The 23,844-nt window shown below is 49.8% G+C and overlaps 2 protein-coding genes across 2 annotated transcripts; one reads left to right on the top strand and one right to left on the bottom strand.

Moving 5' to 3' along the window:
• Nucleotides 1–1,530: 1,530 nt before the first annotated feature.
• Nucleotides 1,531–20,991, top strand: LOC115248485 (pro-interleukin-16-like). Its single transcript, XM_029832266.1, is given in 28 exon segments — nt 1,531–1,674; nt 3,486–3,696; nt 6,187–6,448; nt 7,024–7,163; nt 7,417–7,534; nt 9,087–9,224; nt 9,300–9,405; nt 9,579–9,688; nt 9,809–9,910; nt 10,179–10,293; nt 10,393–10,466; nt 10,657–10,876; nt 11,352–11,469; nt 11,566–11,698; nt 14,063–14,107; nt 14,109–14,151; nt 14,422–14,642; nt 14,733–14,864; nt 15,163–15,318; nt 15,813–15,894; nt 16,709–16,962; nt 16,964–17,641; nt 17,931–18,049; nt 18,160–18,325; nt 18,419–18,520; nt 19,329–19,557; nt 19,939–20,067; nt 20,290–20,991. Coding segments are annotated over 27 exon segments (4,302 nt in total). The 5' UTR covers nt 1,531–1,674; nt 3,486–3,541; the 3' UTR covers nt 20,445–20,991.
• Nucleotides 20,863–23,480, bottom strand: LOC101062280 (stAR-related lipid transfer protein 5). The gene is made up of 6 exons (XM_003976711.3): nt 23,111–23,480; nt 22,860–22,909; nt 22,621–22,753; nt 22,398–22,515; nt 22,132–22,225; nt 20,863–22,051 (listed from the first exon to the last, which is right to left on the bottom strand). Exons 1-6 carry the CDS (start codon nt 23,198–23,200, stop codon nt 21,901–21,903), a joined length of 636 nt encoding a protein of 211 aa, XP_003976760.1. The 5' UTR covers nt 23,201–23,480; the 3' UTR covers nt 20,863–21,900.
• Nucleotides 23,481–23,844: the final 364 nt, after the last annotated feature.

Raw genomic sequence — 23,844 nt, forward strand, 5'->3', positions numbered from 1 at the left:
GACGCAGCAATGACCACATCGGGTTACGGCCACACAGTGGTCTAAACAGGGAACTGGTTCACACCCAGTTTGGGCTGGAACGCACATGAAACAAAGAAAATGAGTGTTCATTAAAGGAGTTATTATCAATAAAAAGCTGGGGGATTAAGGAGCTGTTTCACATTACTGAAACTGAAACTGAAACTGATGTTTGTGGCTGTGAGCCTGGAGGGGGGGCAGTAATAACAATGTAATAATGTAGTAATGCAGCTGAGTTACAAGACAAAGAAGAAGAACATTATTATTATTATTATTATTATTATTATTATTTAAAGCACCTGAAATCAAGCCTGGTGCACAGAAAGTAAACACGCTCTGATCTCAACGACAGGGGGCGCTAAAGGAAAAGACTTGTTGACAGACAGATGGTAACACCGTTTATCCCACTACTACTACTACTAGTGCTGTTACTAATACTATTACTAATACTGCTGCAACTAATACTACGACTACTACTAATACTACTGCTCCTGCTGCTACTACTAATACTACTACTGCTACTACTAATAATAATACTACTGCTTCTACCACTACTGCTGCTACTACAATACTACAACAATACTACTGCTACTACTGATACTCATACTATTGCTACTATTATTGCTGCTACTAATACTACTGCTGCTACTACTGCTGCTGCTAATACTGCTACTACTACAATACTACTGCTACTACTGATACTAATACTATTGCTACTATTACTGCTGCTACTACTGCTGCTGCTAATACTGCTACTACTACAATACTACTGCTACTACTGATACTAATACTATTGCTACTACTACTGCTGCTGCTAATACTGCTACTACTACAATACTACTGCTACTACTGATACTAATACTATTGCTACTATTACTGCTGCTACTACTGCTACTACTACTGCTGCTACTACCACTACTACTGATACTAATACTACTACTACAATACTACTACTACTACTGACAGTACTACTGGAGCTAATGCACAACTGCCTGGAGGTTTTATTATGGGATGGCTGTGGCTGGAAACAACAATCCAACCTTGTGTACAAGAATCTAAACTCGGTCCACCCCAACAGTGAAGAAGCAGCTTGGACCCAACTGGAGTTCTGGATCCTCCCCAGCAACGTCCCCATCAGGACCGCGAACACAGCGGAGAACAAAAATATCCAACATGTCTGAACTGACACCAGGAACCAAAGCCTGTCGAGGCCCACGGATCCATGTGAACCGGTTCAGGATGAGGACCAGCGCAGATGATCACTGATCCACCTTGGTCCTCCTGACCAGGACCAGGACCAGGACCACAGAGACGCTTTTCATGCTCTAAAACACACAGAGGCTGGACCGTCATAGCTGTGGGCACACGGACACACAGGGAACCTTGTAAAGTTCCAAAGTAGGTGTGAGGTCAGGCCCAGTTAAGAGAGCTGCATTTTCCTCTGTGGAGCAGGGGGAGGGTCAGAGGCTCTGCCTCCTCCAAGCAGAGAGGGGAGGAAAAGAGGGAGGAGAAGGAAGAGGAGGAGAGGTAGGGACACGCTCGGCAACCGGAGTGAGGGAGCCAGGCTCTGAGCAGCACATCGCTTTCACCTTCATCTTCCTGTTGGACTCAAGCCATCATCTGGATCCACGCTGGAGGACAGCACCAGTCTCTACGGTGAGCATCTTCTGTAGAAATATGAGGTGTAAGAGCTTAAAATTAGCCTTTCAGTTCGCACATGTGGCGCCCAGAAGCTCTAGGGTGTGTTTTTCACTTCTACACGTGGGTCCTTCATGATGGTGAAGCTCCCACAGCAACAGCTTCCTCTCAGGGTCACTCCTTACTCCCACAGCAGAAGACAAATCCTGCTCCAGAGGAGGAACCCGACCCGTGGAACAGTGTGAAGGGGTGAGTTCGGACCGGCTGGAGCTGCTTCGTCCACCCCCAGTGGGACCCCAACAACGCTGAGGTTGTTCATCCTCCCTCCCTCCTGTTCTCATCTGACCTCCTGAAGCACCAGGACCTGGTTGAGGACACACCTCCAGCACGGCTCCGGGCCTCACAAGAGCCTCTTCTGTGCCATTACATCAGCCGGGTCGGAGGAAAGTTGGGCTGCTTGGACAGACAGGACGTCTTTGTGAAGCCGGCTCAGTATCGCCATAACAACCAGCAGCTGCGGCGTTCATGGACCTTCGTCACCTTTCAGCTGCAACCTGGAGTCAAACAGGAAGTTCTGTTTGTTCACGCCGCCGGGCCGAGTCACCAAGACGACAGTGTTTGCTTCACTGATGATCAATTATTTTTTTTGATTCTATCACAAAATGACTTTTATCAGCTGATCAGTCAAAACAATGTGGTGAACAATGTGGCAGATCAACCTCCATCAGACCCAATGTTTCCTGTCTGCCTGCCTGCCTGTCTCTCTGCCTGCCTGTCTCTCTGCCTGCCTGCCTGTCTCTCTGCCTGCCTGTCTCTCTGCCTGCCTGCCTGTCTCTCTGCCTGCCTGCCTGTCTGCCTGTCAGTCAGTCAGTCAGTCAGTCTGCCTGCCTGTCTGTCTGTCTGACTGTCTGCCTGTCTCCCTGCCTGTCTGCCTGCCTGCCTGTCTCCCTGCCTGCCTGCCTGCCTGCCTGTCTCCCTGTGTGCCTGCCTGTCTCCCTGCCTGCCTGCCTGTCTCCCTGCCTGTCTCCCTGCCTGCCTGCCTGCCTGTCTCCCTGTGTGCCTGCCTGTCTCCCTGCCTGCCTGCCTGTCTCCCAGCCTGCCTGTCTCCCTGCCTGTCTCCCTGCCTGCCTGCCTGTCTGCCTGTCTCCCTGCCTGCCTGCCTGTCTCCCTGCCTGCCTGTCTCCCTGCCTGCCTGTCTCCCAGCCTGCCTGCCTGTCTCCCTGCCTGCCTGTCTCCCTGTCTGCCTGCCTGTCTTCCAGCCTGCCTGCCTGTCTCCCTGCCTGTCTCCCAGCCTGCCTGCCTGCCTGTCTCCCTGCCTGTCTCCCTGTCTGCCTCCCTGCCTGCCTGCCTGCCTGTCTCCCTGCCTGCCTGTCTCCCTGCCTGCCTGTCTCCCTGCCTGCCTGCCTGTCTCCCTGTCTGCCTGTCTCCCTGCCTGCCTGCCTGTCTCCCTGCCTGCCTGTCTCCCTGCCTGCCTGTCTCCCTGCCTGCCTGTCTCCCAGCCTGCCTTTTGTGGTAAGTGTTGGGGTTTAAGGCAAATGTCCATCTATATGAGGACATATTGCATTAGAGATGCATCCTATAGTGTCTCCCTCCCCTGGGGGGGGCAGACCATCATTCTCTCTGCTCCATTAGAGACTCCAGCTAACAGCATCGCCTTGCGTGTCGGCTATCATATGTTTCAGCCTCTGTCGGCGCTTAAATCATGAGGACAGAGGAAACACTCAGAGACACAAAAGGACTCTTGTCCGCCTCCTTTGAAGCAGCAGATTCTGCAAATAGTTTGGAAAACAGCAAAACTGCTCTAACTGAATCCTCTAATTGCTTCCAAGAGCGTCCCCCTGCATCAGGCTGTGGAGCAGCTGGGAGGAGTTCTGTGCTGGCTGGGATGACGGCCCTGCCTCAGAGATACTCCCCCCAGAGGAGGAGGACCAGCCCAGCAGCTGCTCGGAGGATGGAGAGAAGACGCCGGGAACAGGGCAGGAACAACGACCCAACCAGCGACCACAACTACCGCTCCAGGAAGCTGGCCATGCTCTCCAGGTACGAGTAGGCTAAGGGCTGAGAGGCCAGCTCTGCAGGAGGCTGCAGCAGCTTAATGTGGCTGGAAGAGCAGCTAAACTCCTGAACTCCTCAAGCAGCTTTGGCTTGGCTTCAGGTTGAGGGGCTCTTTACTGCAGCTGACATGAAAGATCCTGCTATGATTACAGCTTTATTCTGTCTGGAACCATCTAGAATGAGATTATACTGGTAGTGGTTAGACTGGTTAATGCACTAAATATGAGGGATGATGGATGGGTGGATGGATGGATGGATGGATGAAGGGATGGATGGATGGATGGATGGATGAAGGGATGGATGGGTGGGTGGATGGATGGGTATATGGATGGATGGATGGGGGAAAGGATGGATGGATGGATGGATGGATGGGTGGATGGATGGATGGGTAGATGATAGATGGATGGATGGGTAGATGGATGGATGTATGGGTGGATGGATGGATGGATGGATGGATGAAGGGATGGATGGATGGATGGATGGATGGATGGATGGATGGATGGATGGATGGATGGATGGATGGATGGATGGATGAAGGGATGGGTATATGGATGGATGGATGGGTGAAAGGATGGATGGATGGATGGATGGATGGATGGATGGATGGATGGTGGATGGATGGATGTATGGATGTATGGATGGATGGATGGGTGGATGGATGGATGGGTATATGGATGGATGGATGGGTGAAAGGATGGATGGATGGATGGATGGATGGATGGATGGATGGATGGATGGATGGATGGGTATATGGATGGGTGGATGGATGGGTAGATGATAGATGGATGGATGGGTAGATGGATGGATGGATGGATGGATTGGTAGATGATAGATAGATGGATGGATGGGTAGATGGATGGATGGATGGATGGATGGATGGATGGATGGATGGATGGATGGATGAAGGGATGGTATATGGATGGATGGATGGGTGAAAGGATGGATGGATGGATGGATGGATGGATGGATGGATGGATGGATGGATGGGTGGATGGATGGGTAGATGATAGATGGATGGATGGGTAGATGGATGGATGGATGGATGGATTGGTAGATGATAGATGGATGGATGGGTAGATGGATGGATGGATGGATGGATGGATGGATGGATGGATGGGATGGATGGATGGATGGATGGGATGGATGGATGGATGGGTAGATGATAGATGGATGGATGGGTAGATGTATGGATGGATGGATGAATGGTGGATGGATGGATGGATGGATGGATGGGTGGATGAGTGGATGGATGGATGGATGATGGATGGATAGTTTAATGGATGGATGGGTGGATGATGGATGGATGAATGGATGGATGGTTGGTTGGCTGACGGTTGGTTGGATCATGTTGGATCATGTTTGGTTGGATGATGTTGGATGGATGAATGGGTGGATGATGGATGGATGGATGAATGGATAGATGGGTGGATGAATAGATGGATGGATGGATGGATGGATTAATGTATGGATGTTGGTTGGCTGACGGTTGGTTGGATCACGTTTGGTTGGATGATGTTGGATGGATGGATGGGTGGATGAATAGATGGATGGATGGAAGGATGGATGATGGGTAGATGATAGATGGATTGGTGGATGGATGGATGGATGGATGGGTGGATGGATGATGGGTAGATGGATGGATGGGTAGATAGATGGATGGATGGATGGATGGATGGATGGATGGATGGATGGGTAGATGATAGATGGATTGGTGGATGGATGGATGAGTGGATGGGTGGATGGATGGATGGATGGATGGGTAGATGATAGATGGATTGGTGGATGGATGGATGGGTGGATGGCTGGATGGATGATGGATGGTTGATGATGGATGGGTGGAGGATGGATGGATGGATGGATGGGTAGATGGATGGATGGATGGATGGATGATGGTTGGATGGATGATGTTGGATGATGGTTGGATGGATGTTGGTTGGCTGACGGTTGGTTGGATGATGTTGGATGGATGGATGGATGGGTGGATGGATGGATGGATGGATGGATGGGTAGATGGATGGATGGATGGATGGATGGATGGTTTAATGTATGGATGTTGGTTGGCTGACGGTTGGTTGGATGATGTTGGATGGATGGGTGGATGGATGGATGGATGGATGGATGGGTAGATGGATGGATGGATGGATGGATGGATGGATGGATGGATGGTTTAATGTATGGATGTTGGTTGGCTGACGGTTGGTTGGATGATGTTTGGTTGGATGATGTTGGATGATGGTTGGATGGAGCCCTTGTTTTGTGCTGTGATGACATCACGGGGCAGCTCTTCATCACATGATCTACACTGGAGCCTTTGGTGACCAGGGTTCTTCTATGATGTTGATAAATTACTAAATGTCCTTTTACGGCATTAACCATGGACCAAGGTCAAAGGTCAGTTCTGTGCCGTGATGGTCACCAGTTGTGTCCGTATGAGATGATCCAGCCCAGAAACTGACGTCACACAAACCCGTCCAGGTCTCTGATCTTCTGCCGCTCAACAACCAATGAGGAGTGTTCGGAGGAGGGTCCTGCTGGCTCCGTGTCACATGACTTCAGGACCTGGATTCCAGGTTGGAAGGCAGACGTGACGTCAGGAAGAGGAGCATGTGTGGGAGAAGCTGAGAGCAGCTCCTGGAGGAGAAGACAACCATCTCCAGCTGACAACGCGTCCAGCCTGGTGCACCGGACAACCTGTGAGAGGGAGAAAAGGAGCTTCAGGAGGTCCTTCAGCATCAAGGTGGGACAGCAGCATGATGTTTGTTGTTGTTGTTTACCCAGAGCAGAACCAGGTGGACTAACCTGTCAACCTACTCAGCCTCCTCCGGCTGTGATGCCGACGCCGTCGTCCCTCAGAACTCCGAGCTGGAACCAGATCCCAGTCACGAGTGGAAAACCTCCCTTTTAGTCACTTGATTAACTCGATGTCTTGGAGGCAACGTGACCATGAAATAACCTATTTATAGTAACAATAACTGTCACATGTGCCGCCTGTAGAGGAATGTTGGCGGACCGGACAGTCTGGGGCTTTGTTGGGAGTTGTTGTTGTTGTTCCTCTCTGGTTCCACGTCCTCTGCAACTGGATTCACACGTTGGTTCAGGACATTAGTCACTAAATTCATGTTTGTGGACAGTGGAGATGCAACCTCACCCAGAGCTTCAGGGAACCCAGGGCAACCGTCAATAACAACAACTGAACAAACAAGAACAACAAGAATGACGAGTGCTGCTGGGGAGCAGCGATCCATCACCTGCCAACAGATCTGGTGATGACTCCGGATCAACTCAGTTGTCTCCACCCGTCTCTGATTGCAGGACAGTAGCATCTGGAGGATGTGCGTGGCCACCGGACCCAGAGAGGAGGGGGGTGCCCCTGACGTGGCTGAGCCCAGCCTCCAGCTGGAGGACAGACACCTTAGTGACGAGCAGGAGGGGGCGACAGGGAAACCACAAAGGTAACCAAGCAACGCAACAGCTCACGCTGCTTCCAGTGTCTTCCATTGTGGAAGCACCCAAACATTAGCGTTAGCCGTCCAGTCATCCAGCCCCTCTGGACACGAGAGGACATCAGAGGAGTTTCTAACAGCACATGTTTCTTATCCTCGTGTTGTCCGAAGTTCCCTTGTTAGTTCCCTTGTCTAATTTACTTAGTCTAGCTAGCTAAGTAAAGTGTTACTAATAATAAAATGAATGTGCTTTGGTTTTCAGAGGCTCCAGCTTCCTGAGTGCAGAGCAGCAAGGGCCCTTCGATGGGCACTTATTAAACGGCGGCACCAGTTTGGCACCTGGCGGTATGAGGAGCACCCACGCGAGAGCCCACAGTGAGGTAACAGCCGCAGCAAACCGTCATCAGAACCTTCATCAGAACCTTCATCAGAACCGTCATCAGAACCGTAGATGCTGTCAAATGTAACAACGAGCGTCTGGCTGCAATGGCCACGTTTCAGTCCTGAACATCCGAATGAAGACGCCCACTGAAGTTCAGTAGATGCCTCCTTGTTTAGAAGGACGGCCCTCCTGAGTGGCCTCAGTTAACTTTTCCTCCCTTTCATGTCTTGATTTGTTTTTGCGAGTTAAGAGGTTTAAATTCAATCAACCTCCTTAAGAAAAAGGAACATAATCCAGGTCAGTTGGGAGGGTCCGGACCACTTCTGGACCTCAGCACAGTAATGTTCTGTCGGCATGATTCTCGTGCTGCGGTCACGTTGCCAGTCCTCCCCCGCCGGCACCAGACACAAGGCTCTTTGGAATTCCTTCAGAAATGCTAACACACGTCACAGAATTGAGTCAACAAATACCAGATCTGAAGGAAAGTTCAGTCACGTGCACGGTCAGCTGCACTGAGCTTTGGTGTTGAGAAAGGTTCATTTCAGACCTTCTGAAATCACTTTCATCAGACGAGTAGATGGAGTAAAGCAGCAGATGGTCTAATGGAGTGAAAAAGTGCCAGTGAGGAAGGCTGAACTGGTGACATCTGGGCTGAGCTAATTCACTTCTCCCCTCTAGCTCTTAGATGCTCTTTCCCTTGGTCTCAGAGTCTAACATTGATCTGCTCGAATGGGAAATGGACGCCCTCCGTATCGCTTTTATCTACAGCCACGCGCGTTGTTTCAGGTCTGCATCCACCCGCTGACATCAGGCTGCTCATAAATAACCAATCACGTACGTTCATGCAGCAGGACGGGCTTCAGGAGGTTCAGACAGCCAGACCTGACGGCCACCACAGGTTACCGAGGGAGGCTGGGTACCTCCCTGGGATCGGTTCAAGGGCCTCCCTAGGAGGCCAGGGCTGGACCAACGTGGCTCTGCTGGACCGCTTCTTCTCAGCAGATAAAACATTGTCATTGGCAGGTTCAGAATCTCAACGTCTCTACTGTGCTCCACCAGGTGTGAATTGATGATTTTAGCCCACAGAAAGGAAACGGTGATGTAACCAGGCAAATCAGGTCAAGCACAAGGTCACCTGGACTAAACACACGGACCCCAGCCTCCCTTTTTCCACCTTTCCCTGTGGAACCTCCAGCTCTTGCTGGGCTACTTTTCCTGCCCTGAACTCATTGACATAATCCATCAGGTTCTGGTGGCTCCTCAGGCAAACATCCATCCCACAAACCAACCAACCACCCATCAGATCATTCTGGGTGATACCAGTGGAATCCTGTTGATTTCTCATGTTTGCTATGCAGCTGTTTATGAATGTGAGCCAACAGATGGGAGGTGAAATGAGGTCCTCCATCAGAAGTGTTGTCATGAGTTCATCTGTGAGGGCTCACATCATGGCCTGGGTGGACCTACTGCAACCAACTGAACCATAAGATAAGGGGGACTATTTTAAAGCTCAGCTGTGTCATGGTTTTTGTCTGCTCTCGCGACATTAGGACCATTCCCCTTCCGAGGAGGGGGTCCATTCTCATCTCCTGACCACACACGAGCATCCACCATCTCTCATTTCTCCACGGGAGCCTTCAATAACGCCGGATCATTCAGAGGTCACAGACAACAACAACCACCTGAAGGTGAACCCATCTCAGCACATGTTCGGGACATTTCTGATGATGTTGTTGCTTCTAATTGCCTGATTTTCTGAGTAGTTTGCAATACCAGAGGTGAATGAGGAGACGTGTTGGGACACCAAAAACACGGAGCAGACATCATCGGGTCAGACAGCTGGAAACAGGAACCACTCCAGTTCAACCAGTACGTATCTTAGGACCAACGCACTTCAGAGGGTCACCGTGGGTGTTATGGGAGGGTTCTGGGGACTGTCGCTTCTCTTCATGTAAAGGCAAATGTGTCCGTCAGCAAGCGGCTCACGTCAGCTTTAGTGTGGAACAATAATCATGTTAATCTGTTCCATTATCACCTCACAGGTGTTCATCCATACTGGGTTGGAGATTTGGACAGTATCATCTTGAGGAATCCAGATTTGTATGAGAACAATGGTTTTTATGGAAACAAGAAGTCTCTGTCCCAGCAGCTGGTAATTTAGTAAATTCTCTATGTGTGGCCATTAATTAACACAGGTCAAAGGTGTCAGGTGACCGTCAACACAGGTAAGAGACAAAAGTTGTTTTTAACTCTTTGTGTTGTGTCTCCCCAGCCCGTCCAACGCTCCCTAAGCTCCGCCCACCTTGTGAACTCCTGCAGCAAACGTCCAAGCCTCATCATCGGCACAGTGGTGCTGATGAAAGGCCACGGAAAGGTAGGATTACCTGTATCCTACAATAATAGCCCCCCCCACCCCCCCCCCCCCCCCCCCCCCATGCTTTAAAGTTTTAAGTTTATGAGACAAAACAGTGAAACAGGAACTTCTTGATAACGTTCCCTCCATCAGCTCAGTTCTGCAGAAGTGGATCAGAGAGAGTGTTCTTGAGAGAGTTCTGGAGACTGTCTCCTTGACTTCTCTCAAGCATTTAGTCAACATTTGTGATGACATTGCTGTCTAATCAGTGCTGATGCCATGTTGCCAGGGTCTGGGCTTCAGCATAGTTGGAGGAAGGGACAGTATGTATGGCCCAATGGGAAATCTATGTCAGACCATATTTCCTGGTGGGGCAGCAGCTGCTGATGGAAGGCTGCAACATGGTAGACTCTCTCCCACTTCACAGCCTAGCAAACACGGCTAACTGATGACAGCGTTTGGTGTGGCTGCCCGAGGAATTAATGCTGTCGGATCTTCTGTAGGTGACGAGATCTTGGAAGTCAACGGGGAATCGCTGCACGGGCTGACTCACGATGAGGCCCTGCACAAGTTTAAAGTAAGACAACGTCTTTGCGCTAGCAGCAATAATCGCACCCTTCACCGTTCCACACGAGTCTAACTCAAAATGAAAGAGCAATAACAGGCATGTTTAAAAAATGTACAATGTTTACCCATAAATAAGTTCCTTCCTGGCGTTGGTGTATCACTAATGGAACCTTTGAATGTTTCTGTGTTCTAATGTTCAGCAAGTGAGGAAGGGTCTCCTGACCCTGGTGGTGAGGACAAGTCTTCGTTTTGGGACTCTTTGTGGTCCTACTCAGCTGTGCAGGTCCCGCTCTCTTAGCTCTACCACTGACATGGCCAGAGACAACACCGACCTGGGACACTACAACTACCTGAACAACAACCCCTCCGGTCCCCCTACCAACAGAGACCGCATCATCATGGAGATGATTCTTCAGAAAGGTCAGCCCAGAGGTGTCATTATTAACAAGCTAACGGTAACGCTAGAAAATCCTTGAGAGATTTTAAAAAAGTAGAATTTCATATTTACCGTTTAATTTTCTGTGGAATTCCCGATGAGAAGAACTTTGTCCTAGTGAGACAAAATAGGAGTTAGATGACATCTGTGGTGGTTAATCATCATTCAAAATGAGTCTGCTGTTAAAGAACAGTTTGTTCCGCATGGTGGAGCAACGCTGAGGTGCCGTTGGGCAAGGCACTGAACCCCGCAGGCTCAGAGCGCCTGTCCAGAGAGGTGTCTCCAGGGAGAGTCAGCTGTTACTCTGCAGCTTACTCCGTAAACAGTCCCATCACTGGGATAGATGATGATGATGATGATGATGATGACGATGACGATGATGATGACGATGATGATGACGATGATGATGACGATGATGATGATATATTGTTGTAAACTCTTACATATGTAATTCCATAGAGGCCGGTGTTGGTCTGGGTATTGGACTATGCTGTGTTCCATCTGGTGAAGGATGTCCCAGGATCTACATCCATACCTTTTCTCCTGGATCTGTGGCCCACATGGACGGTCGACTCCGGTGAGGTTACAGCGAGAACATGTCTGATAATCTTTGTCTGATAATGATAATGTTTGTCTGCCCTGTGTTTCTTGAACTTTCTCTTCATACCTTCAGCTACGGGGACGAGATCATGGAGATCAACGACACGGTGGTTTACAACATGGCTCTTAATGACGTCTACTCCGTCCTGAGTCAGTGCACGCCAGGCCCGGTTCACATCATCATCAGTCGGCACCCCAATCCCAAAGTATGTAACAACTTTACTCAGATGTTTATGTTCTTTCAGACTGGAGATCAACCAGAAGACCTGGAACTCTAACTCACACATTCTGCACCAAAACAACACAGCCAGCTTCATGCAGAACATTGACATCAACACAAGGAATGTGGAAGAGAGTTTAAAAGCTTTAAAAGCTTCTTGTGGCAGTCACAAGGTGAACAACCATGACCTCTTGTGGCTACCCGTGCTTTCAGGCTATGGCCAGAATTCCTCCATCATTCCTGCTTCACTGTGAAGTCCATCACAGAGTAAACTTACTGGGCAGTCCTTTCAGGAAATGGGTCACATGGAATCCATTGGATTTTATACTCTCGATTAACTGATTAAGCATTAATGAGGAATAAAGAGAAATCTATGAATAGACTGTGGCAGGAAAAAGAACGACCCAGGGTTTAAGGTGGGATTCTGATCTCTATTCTTCAAACAGCAAACAGGAAGCTCGTGAACAGGCGCACCCAGAAAAAAACACGTCCCCATAAATGTCCTGGATGTGAGACATACCCCCGAGTGTCACCCCCAGGCTCCGGTAACGGCTGTCCCATCCCTCATCCACAACCCTAGGCAGGCAACAGTCGGGAGAAACACAGTCCACAGGAGCCGCCAAATCAGGAAGACCAACTGGGGAAAACACATCAGCCATCTTAGAGGGTGGACGGCCCCAACGGGGGCCCTGGGCCAGTTACACAACCGGTAACTTGGCTTATACCTATCCAATGGGACACACCCCCTTTGTCCGCCCATTTCCAACACAACGCTCTTAGAGCCCACCTCTAGAGCCCTAAATGGGCCGTTGTACAGGGAGTGAAGGGGGTGACCGGTGAGCATCATGCTGCACAGAAACACAATGAGCCACTGCTAGCTGTGCAGGCACAAATGACTGGGAACAATGGTTCATGGGGGCAAGAGTGGGCCGGGATGAAAGGGTGCTCCCAACAGGAATAGACAGAGGGGCAGGACTCCTGGGACACAGAGCGGTTGCCTGAGGACCACCTCAGCTGATGAAGCATCCAGATGCTTGTTGAATGCAGTCAAGCCAAACAAACCAATCAACTTAGGACCAATCAATTTTACCGGGATGCCTGTGTGAGAGGTACCAAACCAAGTTGCACATGCCAGGCAACCAGCACAAGCTGCTCGACTACTGCCCTCATGGCGACAGCTGATGCGTCAGGTGTCAGAGCAATGGGTGCCTGGGGTGCGTCAAAAGCACTTTACTGGAAGTACTTTAGATATCACGAAACAAAGACACCAACCTGGTCCAGAGGGTCATTTGCCCTGGGGTGACAAGTCTGAGTCAGCAGGATAGAGGGGGCTCTTCTGAGTTCCCACCGTCTCCCAGACAGGAAGTAACGAACAGCAGCTCCTCGTGTTCCCCAGCAGTCATAGCTGCTACTCAGCCCTGGATTTGGCATTTCCCCACGTGGCGGGAGGCAGTGCCGACACCTGTGTCCAACCCACCGGTGGAAAAAGCACAGGTTGCCCCTGCAGTCTCTGGATGGAAACCCCGGCGTCCGTCGCTGAAGTGGCTGTCGGCTGTAGACTGTACGGGAAACCGATGTCTCGCTCTGCACGGCGAAATGTCTGGAAGTCAGCAGGACCTGATCCACTGATCCGCTTCTTTGGCCAAACCCTAGAAGTTGGCACCAGCCGAATATGGGGAGTTTGCATCCTGGAGGCAGAAGGTGGTGCAGGAAAATATTGGGGTAAAGGGAAACACCTACAAGGCCAGCAATGGCAGCATGCTGTCCATAAGGTCCACCGCTGAACCATCATGCGAACCGGGCCCAGAAAGACATAGCTGTCTTCTAGTACAGGGCTGTACCTCCAGAGCAAAAGCTGCTTGGCACATGGATTGCTGGTCTGGAGCCGCAACCAGCATCAAATATCTGGAGTCATCTGCAGTGGTTCCTTTCAGCTGGAGGACGCTTTGATGAACTCGGGTACGGCTGAAGTGGAGCCAGCCTGCTGCTGAAGCAGAGGCCACCTGGCTGAAGAGGGAACGCCGTCTTCTCGGACATGTTCAAATCAGGGTCACCATTGTTAGCAGGATGAAGAATGACTCTGGAGAGGAAGGTGGGTCCTTCCTCTCCAAACATCACCTAACAATGCACATGAAGTGCACCTGGAAACCCCCAAACCACACCCCTAGCCACGCCCTCCCGGGGGTCGGATGGTGTCCCAGGTGTCCCAGGTGTCCGCCACAGCACAGAAAGCAGGGAACATCTGATTTCTGACCAAAACCAAAAAAGAAATGAAGTGACATTTGTGTTTTCCTGTTTACATCAAATATTATTTTAAGCCACTAATGACTGATTTCGCATCTTTTCGCAGGTTTCTGAGGAGCAGCTGAATGACGCCATCGCTCAAGCCGTGGAAAAACAGCAAACTGAAGAAGGACAAGAGCCAGTGGGGCGCTAATGGTGAAGCATTTGTTACTTCAGTTCCACGTTTCATTTTGATATTCCTCATGTTTTCCCTTTAATAGCAGGTGCATCATCTCCCATCTTCTGGTACAGACTGACACTTTTATTTAAAACCAAATTTATCTTTGGTTCCTCTGAGGAAAGAAAGGTTCTAGCATTAGCTCTTGGGAAACAGAGATTCACCAGAAGGGAGTCTGAGAGATGTCCAATAATCGTGACTTAACTTTGTGATCATCCAGTCGGGACTTTTGCTGTTTTCTGCTTCAGGACTGCACAAGTTTTATCCTCACAGCCGCCACAGATGTGAGACTTGTGTGGATCGGAGCTTCAGCCAGCTGACGAACCACCGCGTGCAGAAAGCCATGAGGAGATCCTGCAGCGAAGGCACCAACAGCCACCATCATCACAACCGCTGCATCACGACGCACAACCTCCAGCACTACAGCCACAGCCCCTCAGCCCGTGTCCACAGTCTGGACGTAGCCAAGGTCAGGCTCAGGCCAGTGCTAAAGGTGCGCCCCCATGTGGACGCATCCAGCATGTGACTGTGTTCCTGTATCTCCTGGTGATGTTTGCAGTCAGAGACGTGGCCTGATAACAGACTCTCCGCTCCTGTCTACCCTGCTGAAGAGTACAACATCCCATACACCTGTTCATCTCTCACTGCAGCCTGTCGGCAGAAGGTGGAGATTACCTTCAGAAACAGCACGGTACCATTCATTCATTCATTCATTCATTCATTCATTGGGTGACCTCAGTTTTAGATTCTAATGCTATTTGACACGACCAAGGCCATCCCATAAGATTGTTTTTGACTGTTAGCAACCTTCTTGTTTAGTCAGTGTAACATCTAACACAGTTGAATGAGATTAGGAAAAGCTAGAAAACCCTTTTATTCTCATCTCACCAACGGACCACTGTGAGGCTATACTGGTTTCCAGTCCTCCACCACTAAGTGGTTACAGTGTTGATGCCTCACGATGGTGCCATCTGAACTGTATCTTCTAGTTCACCTGTAATGGCAGATCTGAGCCACACCAGACCAGCAGGACCGACGTGGACATGGACATAGAGGATGGCTACAACGGGGACTCCAGTGGCTCCAGCAGAGAATCTCCTGTCAGACACGGGCCACTGGAAGAGGCGTCTCGGGGAGGTTGCCAGGTACGGCTACGCTGAGCATGAACCTGGTCTCACGTCTCTTTAGTAGTGGCTCCTCAACTGGAGTAAAAACTGTGGCGCCGCCCTGATAGACCAGCAGATGAGATGACTTCATCTCCTCAGTGTCTACCTCAGCCATGACTCCATCACACTTTACTCCACCATCTAGAGCTCTTCAACACTTTATACGATGCGCTGATGGAACGAGTCTTAATAAATGCTTAAACATCAAGGTCATTTCAATGGCCCAGAGGTCGCGTGCAGAACATATGACACAAGGGTAAATTCCTTTTTCTATTTTTACATTCTAAACACTCCCAACTCATTATTTCTTCTTCTCAGGTCCACTTCAGCTCCTGTAGGTTAGCATCATGTTCAGCTCTGCTGGAATGTGTGGCTGCACGCTTCTGACTCAATAAGGCATCCGAGACTTGGTGTAAGGAGGAAGTTGTGTGACACGCTGTTCTGTGACACAACACTTCCTGTTTGTGTTGCAGCGAGCGGAACGATTAAAGGAAGATTCATCAGAAAACAACGCTTCAGCTCATCCAGATTCTGCGTGCGTCGACCTGCTAAAAGGTAAGAAAACTCCTGGCGAACTTTGAAAATGAGCCTTGAAATGAGCTGGAAATCGAGTGAGTTGGAGCCCAGGTTGCATTTCCTGTTTTCTGTGTGTGGAGAACATGTTCAGACCTGCTTCATGGACATCACCACCGACAGACACTTCACCAGAAACACAACATTGTGCTCACGCACAATGAGTCAACTCGTTCAGAGCAAAAACCCGTTGCAAGCGTTCCAAGGCCGGTTCATTAATATCCAGGCTAATTACAACTGTTATAATCAGAACTCTTTGTCCAGGCAGCAGCTCCACAAGATGGAACGTTGACAGCAAATCTTAAAAGTTCCATCATTTTAAAATTAGCAATAGTTACGTGTCTGTCGCAGCAATGCAACTCTCTCTCTCAGTCTCTCAGTCTCTCCCTCTCTCTCTCTCTCTCTCTCTTTCTCCCCCCCCCCCCCCCCATTGGTTGCATTTCCTGTTAAATTCATTTTTTCTTGCCACAGTCAGAAATGTGAAATAACTTCTCATCTGATCTAATCAATGTCACGCTAATGTACCTAAATGCTCATGGAACTAAGCGCCATCTCATCAGAATGTTCTCTGAAGTAGGTCTTGGTCTAGATTCAGACTGCAGCTCAACATAGCAACGTCACGTTAGCATTTACATACTTTTCTGCTATAAATGACAAGTTCTACTGACAAACACATTTGGAACAAATCTAGTTCCATATGGTTGCTTGCAGCTACCGTTCCAGGCATCAATATTCTTTTCTCGCCACCACAATAATCAAAAACCTCATTTTCTTCTTGTGAATGCTGTTTGAACAGGGGGTTCTCCGAGTGTGGTCTGCTCCCAGCCGAAGAGAGGCGCCCTGAGAAGACAGGCTTGTTTTGACCAACATCAAGATCCCTGGGTTCGTCATTCAGACACTTCCCCCGAGGAGCCGCCCAAGGTCCAGCCCTGTCTACCTGAGAACATCTGCAGGAACCCTGCCACCATGACCGAGAGAGCAACCCTCCCCTCACTCAATGCCACTGTGGAAACACCTGAGCCTGACGTTCCTCCGGGAGAGAAGAAGGGACCCCCCTGTAGCACCAAAGCCTCCATGGTTTCGTCAAAGTCTAAGAAAGATTCTAGATGAACGAGACCAGAGGAAGTCTGTTAAACCAGCTGAGCAGAGACCACACATGGGCTTCAACAGAAGCTTTGGTGGCAGGTCTTCCTCATCTGCAGCCAACCTGTCCATCAAACAAAAGATCTATTCCTTTGAGACGTTCTCATCTCCAGCTGGGACAGAGAAGGTGGACAACAGAAAGCCCCTGTCGCTGTCCAGCCCCTGTCCTCCAGTTGAGACACAGACCACAAGTCACTCTGGAAGTGTTGAAAATGGAAAAGATGAAGGTCCTGAAGACATTCAGGCAGATCCATCTCCAACTGTTTCTGCTACTGACCCCTCCAGCTCTGAAGAGCAGCCTCAACAAGAGCAGCCTGTGTCCAACCAGGAGCCGAGGGATCGTGAAATAGCGGATTTGGTTTCAGGATCAAACGATCCTCTGTCTGCTCGGGATCAAGATGACAGGAACCCTTCACCTGTCGAAGGGCGGACCGCCTCGCCTCCTCCAACCAGCCTGAGAGTGAGTGAAGCTAAAGCAACGATTCCACAGGTGGACGTGGACATGGACGAGGAGCTGACTGTGACCCGGCCACAGAAAGACCTGGACGGAGAGAATTTAGAGAAAATCCTCACCTTCAGCATCCAGGTAACCTACCGCCAACAGAGCGGCTTGCTTGGGGAACCCAGGCTGCTCCCTGTAGCCCATCAGAAAACCACCGCTAACATCTGAAAAATGGATATTGCTCTTTTAGACAGAATAAGAGAGATTGGTGCTACACTTTATCAGTTCTCTTCACCTCTTTTCTGATCCTCTGAGGTTTCTCTGGGGACCTTCTCCTTGGTGACTGACAGCACCGGTGGTTTACTGTAGACAGACTGTTACAAACAGTCACATTGTGGCTCCATCAGTCCCTTATTTGGGTTTTTCCCGCCAGGTTTCACAGGCATTGATGCATTCTCTGGCCACGGAGCCCCACCTCGGCAGCCTCCCGACCCCACAGGACCCCTGTGTGGACCTTAGCCCTGATTCTGTACCAGCCTCCTTCTCTGTAAGGTGAGACCAGAAAAGAGGCTTGTCACAGGAAGTGGCTTTTCTGCACAGAAACACATCACTTCCTGTTCCACTGTGGGTTTTTCTCTGCCATGCGACGTTTTGTACCTCAGCCTCGCTGTCCTGAGGGAGCGCACCATCACCCGAGGGGAACTGGAATGTGAGGACACGTCAGGCCCGACGTCTGCATCTATCCAGGCGGCCCTCTCAGCCATCCCCTCACAGACCAGACAGATGATGATCCAGGAAGTGCAGACATTAGACGATGACGCTCTGAAGGTACCAATAATCCATATCTACGTTATTGGTTACAGAATATCAATGATCCATCAGATGAATAGAACCGAATGTATGAATGTGCCCCTACCACAGCAGCTGGAGGACATCCATGTTGTGGTCCTTCATAAAGATGAGGGAACTGGACTTGGCTTCAGCATCGCTGGAGGGTCAGATCTGGAGAACAAGGCTCCCACCGTGAGTAAAAGCTGCAAATGTTCATGTATTGTTGAATCTATAGCAAAGATAAATGATAGCAAACGTTACAAATTAAAGGATTCCTGCATATCCCTGTATAATTTAGAAACGTGATGGTTCCATCCAGATGGTGGCGGTAGCCTGACTTCCTATGGAGAAGTGCTGCCACCCCCCCAACCTTGACAGCCATATTGCTAACCCTCTCAAATGGCTAATGAACACGAGACAAGAGCTAATGTGTACGTTCGGTTGCTTCTGGGCTTTGCTCTTGATCATAAAGATCAGATAGTTGAATAATTAATTGCGTCCAGCTACATGGAGCTAAATGGAGCTAAATCCTTGAATGAGGCAGCAGTAGGAGAAGTCAACAGAGCCTCTGTCACGGCCAAGGCCACATCAGGGGGATCCCAGGGATTCCTCCGTCTCTGCATCCCATCATCTCCAGCCTCTAGGGAAGCCTACACACCAGCATTCCTATGATACAATAGGCTAAAGGAGCAGGTTTCTACAGGACGTTGTTTGATTTTGCCGGCATCACGATTCAGTAGTGAGTCCTGCTGTCTCCTAGCAACAGATATAACAACACAGAAGGCCTCTATTGCATTAGAACCTTTTTGTGGGCGTGGCCAGCAGGTGGGGGTGCTAGCGTTAGCCTGTTCTGTCCGATGGTGTTGGCAGCTTGTGTTTGCAGGCAGATTCATGGGTCTCACCTGAAGGTTGTTTAGCTGATGGCTGTAGCGGAGTCTTTCCATGGAGTGTGATCTTCATTTAACTGTCTCACCGAAGCCACTTTCCTCCCTCAATTCAGGTCCACAAAGTGTTCTCCAGCGGACTAGCAGCCCAGGAGGGAACCATCCAAAAAGGAGACGAGGTGCTGTCGTTAAATGGACAAAGACTGCGTGGTCTCACCCACGCTGAAGCCACGGCTGCTCTGCGCCAGAGCCGCAATCTGACGCCGGCTGTGGTTGTGGTGGGCAAGAAAGCAGAGCCAGAAGGAGCCAGAGAGGGGGGCAGGATGGAGGAGTCTGGTTCTGCAGGTAAACCAAAGTCCTTCCTAAGGAAAAGGAGAGTTTTCCCGGATGGAGATGATTGGAGATGATGATTGAGATGTAGTCCTGCGACAGGAGAGACCTTCTCTCACAGAGACCAGAGGTTTAGTCAGAAGACCTGGAATCAATAAAACATGTAGATGATTAAATAGAGCTGTTGCACGTCCTACATGAGCTGGAGGGAGTAAAACCCACGAGAGGGAACAGTACAAACAGGTGCACAGCGATAACCTTCCAACACCCTCCTTCTGACTCAGCTGGAACGGAGCACCTGGATAATGTAGCAGGCAGAGAGCCAGGCAGCAAGTGTCCCACATTAGTCAGGAAGCTCCTTTTCAGGCCTTTCAGCTGGTGTCGACTGTGTTGCAGAGGGGCTGCAGGGAGCTGCCATCACTGTCCAGCTGGATAAAGGTGCCGCAGGAGTTGGCTTCACACTGGAGGGAGGAAGAGGCTCCATCCATGGAGACAGACCCCTAGTCATCAACAGGATCTTCAGAGGTGATGCAGCACAGACCTGAGAAGGTCTGCTTGCTCCTTTCTGTGGATTTAGTCAACATCAGGATGTCCCTGAAAGTATTCTGATCAGCTTTAAACCTGCAGTAGGAACCGAAGGAGGAACTAAATCCTGAGCAGGGGCACTTTGGTGCTGATATCTGAGGAGCTCCATGTCAAGTCCAAGGAATTCATATCTGTGTGTGTGTGTGTGTGTGTGTCCAACAGACGATGATGCGCTGCAGCTGGGAGATGTTTTGCTTCAGGTTGAGGACGTCAGGGTTCAGGACATGACCCGCTTTGAGGCCTGGGGCCTGGTCAAGTCCCTGGCTGAAGGACCCTTCACAGTGGTCATCAGGAGGAAGCCTGGTGGGGCTGAATGAGGGGGGGTCAGCAAAGCTTCGGCTCCTGGTTTGTTGACCAAAGTAAAATCCAGATGCAGCTTTTAAACGCCTCTTATGGGAAGCAGTCGCCCAGATGTTTCCTGTAAGTTATTAAAGAAGACAACGTGCAAACAGACTCTACATTTTTAAATCCGCACAGGTTAAAGAGCTATGCTGATTTTTAAATTCTTACAAAAGCATTTCAAGTTAAATTAAAGGTGTAAAAGAAAAATAATAGACTGGCCGTCATAGAAAAGCTTAAACTTGTAAACAGTATTGGAGGAAAAAGCACTTCACATCTCTAAACAAACGTGATTTATATAAAAGATGATTCAATTATTTGATGTCTAGCTAAACTGGGTTTGGCGTCGCTATAAAGGAGGACGTTCGACACCAAGAGAATAAAGAGTCGGGCAGGAAATTTCACACATCACTTTTATTCTGAGGAAATTACTCTTTTTCCAAATGTTGTTCTGAAAATGTATCACCTGTAATTCTGAGTTTGTTATTTGCATCATGGAAGAATAAAAAAGTGGTAGAAACCACATTGAGAGGTCTCACTCATTACCTGCATGAAGGGGATATTAGACAGTAAATCCACCACTAAATGTGACAAAGAGGGTTTGTTTTAAATGAACGATGAGTGACGGAGGCCACGTTTACATGCTTTACCAACTAGATTATAATAAATACCTTAAAAAGTGAGGAGAAGCATGTAAATAATAAATAAGAGAAGATGAGCTGGTGGTGACAGGTTCTCATGAAAAACAGGAGAAATTGTGAGTGTCCAGGGTTTTAATGTGAATGCTGCCTGGGTGCAGTAGAGGAGGAACCATCGGATGATATCAGGAGATACGAGATGATTGAAACATGACTGTTACTGGCAGGAGGAATCAGAAGATTCTTCAGTGTGATCAGGGCTGATTTCCCTGAACGTCACCCAAACGCACCACGAGAGCTGCTTCTCCCCATTTATGGACGTTACACTGTTAAAGGTTAAAGTTCTTCATTAAAAAAGCCGTCATTAGGCCCGAACAAGTGTGTGTGTGCGCATGTGCTTCTTGTCTGACCCCAAATCAATGAAGCTAAAGGACAAAGTGTGGAGTCGTTGGGATTTGGGAAGAATCTGATGGGAAAATAGGAAAATTTGATCGGCTTCAGAACAAAAAATTATGTTGAATGACACATTTTAACACTGAAGACGAGTCTGGACGCTTCCCACTCATTTAAAAGTTAACTTGTTCATTTAGCCTGATGGAGGGAGGGAGGGAGGGATGGATGGAGGGATGGATGGATGGAGGGATGGAGGGATGGATGGAGGGAGGGATGGTGGGTGGTGGGTTCCTCTCCATTTCTACTGTGGGACCGTTGACCGGGCTGGCTTTGATGCTTTGATAAATAGAAGGAAACCTTGGCTGAAAGGGCCAGCAGGCACCAGCTCTGGAGGTAGATGGTCTCAGAGATCTTTGAGAGATCTGACTGTCTTGGTCAAGTTGCTGTAGAAGTTGGCCATACTGGACGGGAAGAAGGAGTCCACCACCGAGCGAGGCAGGAGGCCCCCGAGGTCCGTCTGGAAGAAACTCAGAACCAGGGTTTTGTTGGGCTCCCTGAAAGGACAAACAGAAGAACTGAGCTGGACTCAGCAAGGAGTCTGGATGGCTGCTGGTGTGAGGAAACCCCCCCTCACCCTGGAATCGGGGAGCAGATGCAGCCACAGGGGTGGTTGAAGCCTCTGACGTAGCGGGAGTGAGGGGGGCATCCTGGGTGGATCACGTTGGTGGCTGTGACACAAACACAGGGTCAGTTATGCTCCTCAGAACCCAAAACCAACTCAATATTAAAGCTCCGTCAACAGGACGGGACCGGGTCACACAGGTCCATCAGAACTTCAGATATTTTATACTGCAGGAAGCAAAGAAAGGAAATCAAAAAGAAGTAAAAATGATTGCGCACCACTGGAGGAGATGGTGCCGTCTTCGTATTTCTTAACTAAAATAACATCTACAAAGTCTCGCGGGGAGATGATTCCCATCGCCGCCGAGGGCGTCACCGTCCTGCAGACGGAGACGTCCTGGAGAGGAGAGGAAGGAATGACATTATTGACCAGAACTCCACAGCATTCCCACACGCCTGTCGTGGAACACTAAAGCCGGGTGGTGGGATTTAAGGGCTCCACCTCTGTTATCTGCTCCAGCAGCTCAAACTTCTTGACGTTGTCGTCCCACTTGACTCGCAGGCCGTTTGGCACCGGCTTCAGACACTTCCACACGTCCGCCAGGCTCCCGCCAACAACACCCTCTCCTTTGTACCTGCCCGGGAAGTCACATGACAACAGGTGTCACACACAGGTAACGGACTCCAGAAGTTCCTGAGTACAAAACTCAACCTGGACAATGGAAAGAGACGTTTTCTTACACGTTCCCGGGAAATTCAGAGGAAGGACGCCACGAAACCACAACGTCATTCTGTGGAGGATAAGAGGCATTGACCTGCTGTGATCACGTGGTCACTCCGCCATTCATTACTCATTTATTGACGAGCGCAGGATTGTAATTGTTATAGAATAAAATAATGGATCCAATTACTGACAGCGTGGGTGCATTTTGTTCAAATGTTGCGGGTCATCTCTGAACATCTAGCGGAGGGCAGATGGACCCAAACCTTACCGACTTCTTGCAGACCTGCCAGCCGGACTGATCATCTCTGTAGCTCAGTAAACCATCAGCCGCCATCCCAGCTGTGCGTTCATAATCCATGTTGTGTCAGGAGCTGCCTTAAAAGTGTGTAATAAAAGAATGATTGTCGGGAAGGGTTCAGCAGGCGGGATTAGATCCAATGAGTGGCGTTAGCCTGCCCAGGGAAGCTAGCCTCTCCCGATGAATGTGTCCGCATATCGAGCCCAGATGCTGCTGCACATCAAAGCCTCCTCCGCTGACCCCCCCACGGAGCTCCGAGCTTCATTCAACCAGTAGCTGCTTTCTCCCGCTGGACATCGTCTTCCATGAAGGTCTGACGTTCCCCCCGCAAAGATCAGTGAATGAGCCTGAAACGCTCAAAAATGGGACGAGGCGTCACATCGCGCAATTGGGTTCTGCTGCTGTGATTGGTCGGATGCTGGGAGGGGCGGAGCCCTGTGCGGGTCAGCTGTTCCCCGCGTCTGCCCGGTTCCGGCCTGCAGCCACGCAAACCACGCCCCCTCCGCCCTCCGAGCGCGTGAAACAGGCGAGTGCACGATCGCGAGACCGTGGCCAGCACGTCCCGGACCACTTCCGGGACGTAGGAACTCTTTTCTTCAAAGTTTGTATAAAAGCCCTGGAGTGAATGGCGTGGATGTCTCTCGTGGGCGTTCTATATAGGGGCGTGGCTTATATGATGTGCACTGTGCAGGTCCCCAAAAGCA

The sequence above is a fragment of the Takifugu rubripes genome, unplaced genomic scaffold, assembly GCF_901000725.2.
Source record: "Takifugu rubripes unplaced genomic scaffold, fTakRub1.2, whole genome shotgun sequence".
Taxonomy (NCBI): domain Eukaryota; kingdom Metazoa; phylum Chordata; class Actinopteri; order Tetraodontiformes; family Tetraodontidae; genus Takifugu; species Takifugu rubripes.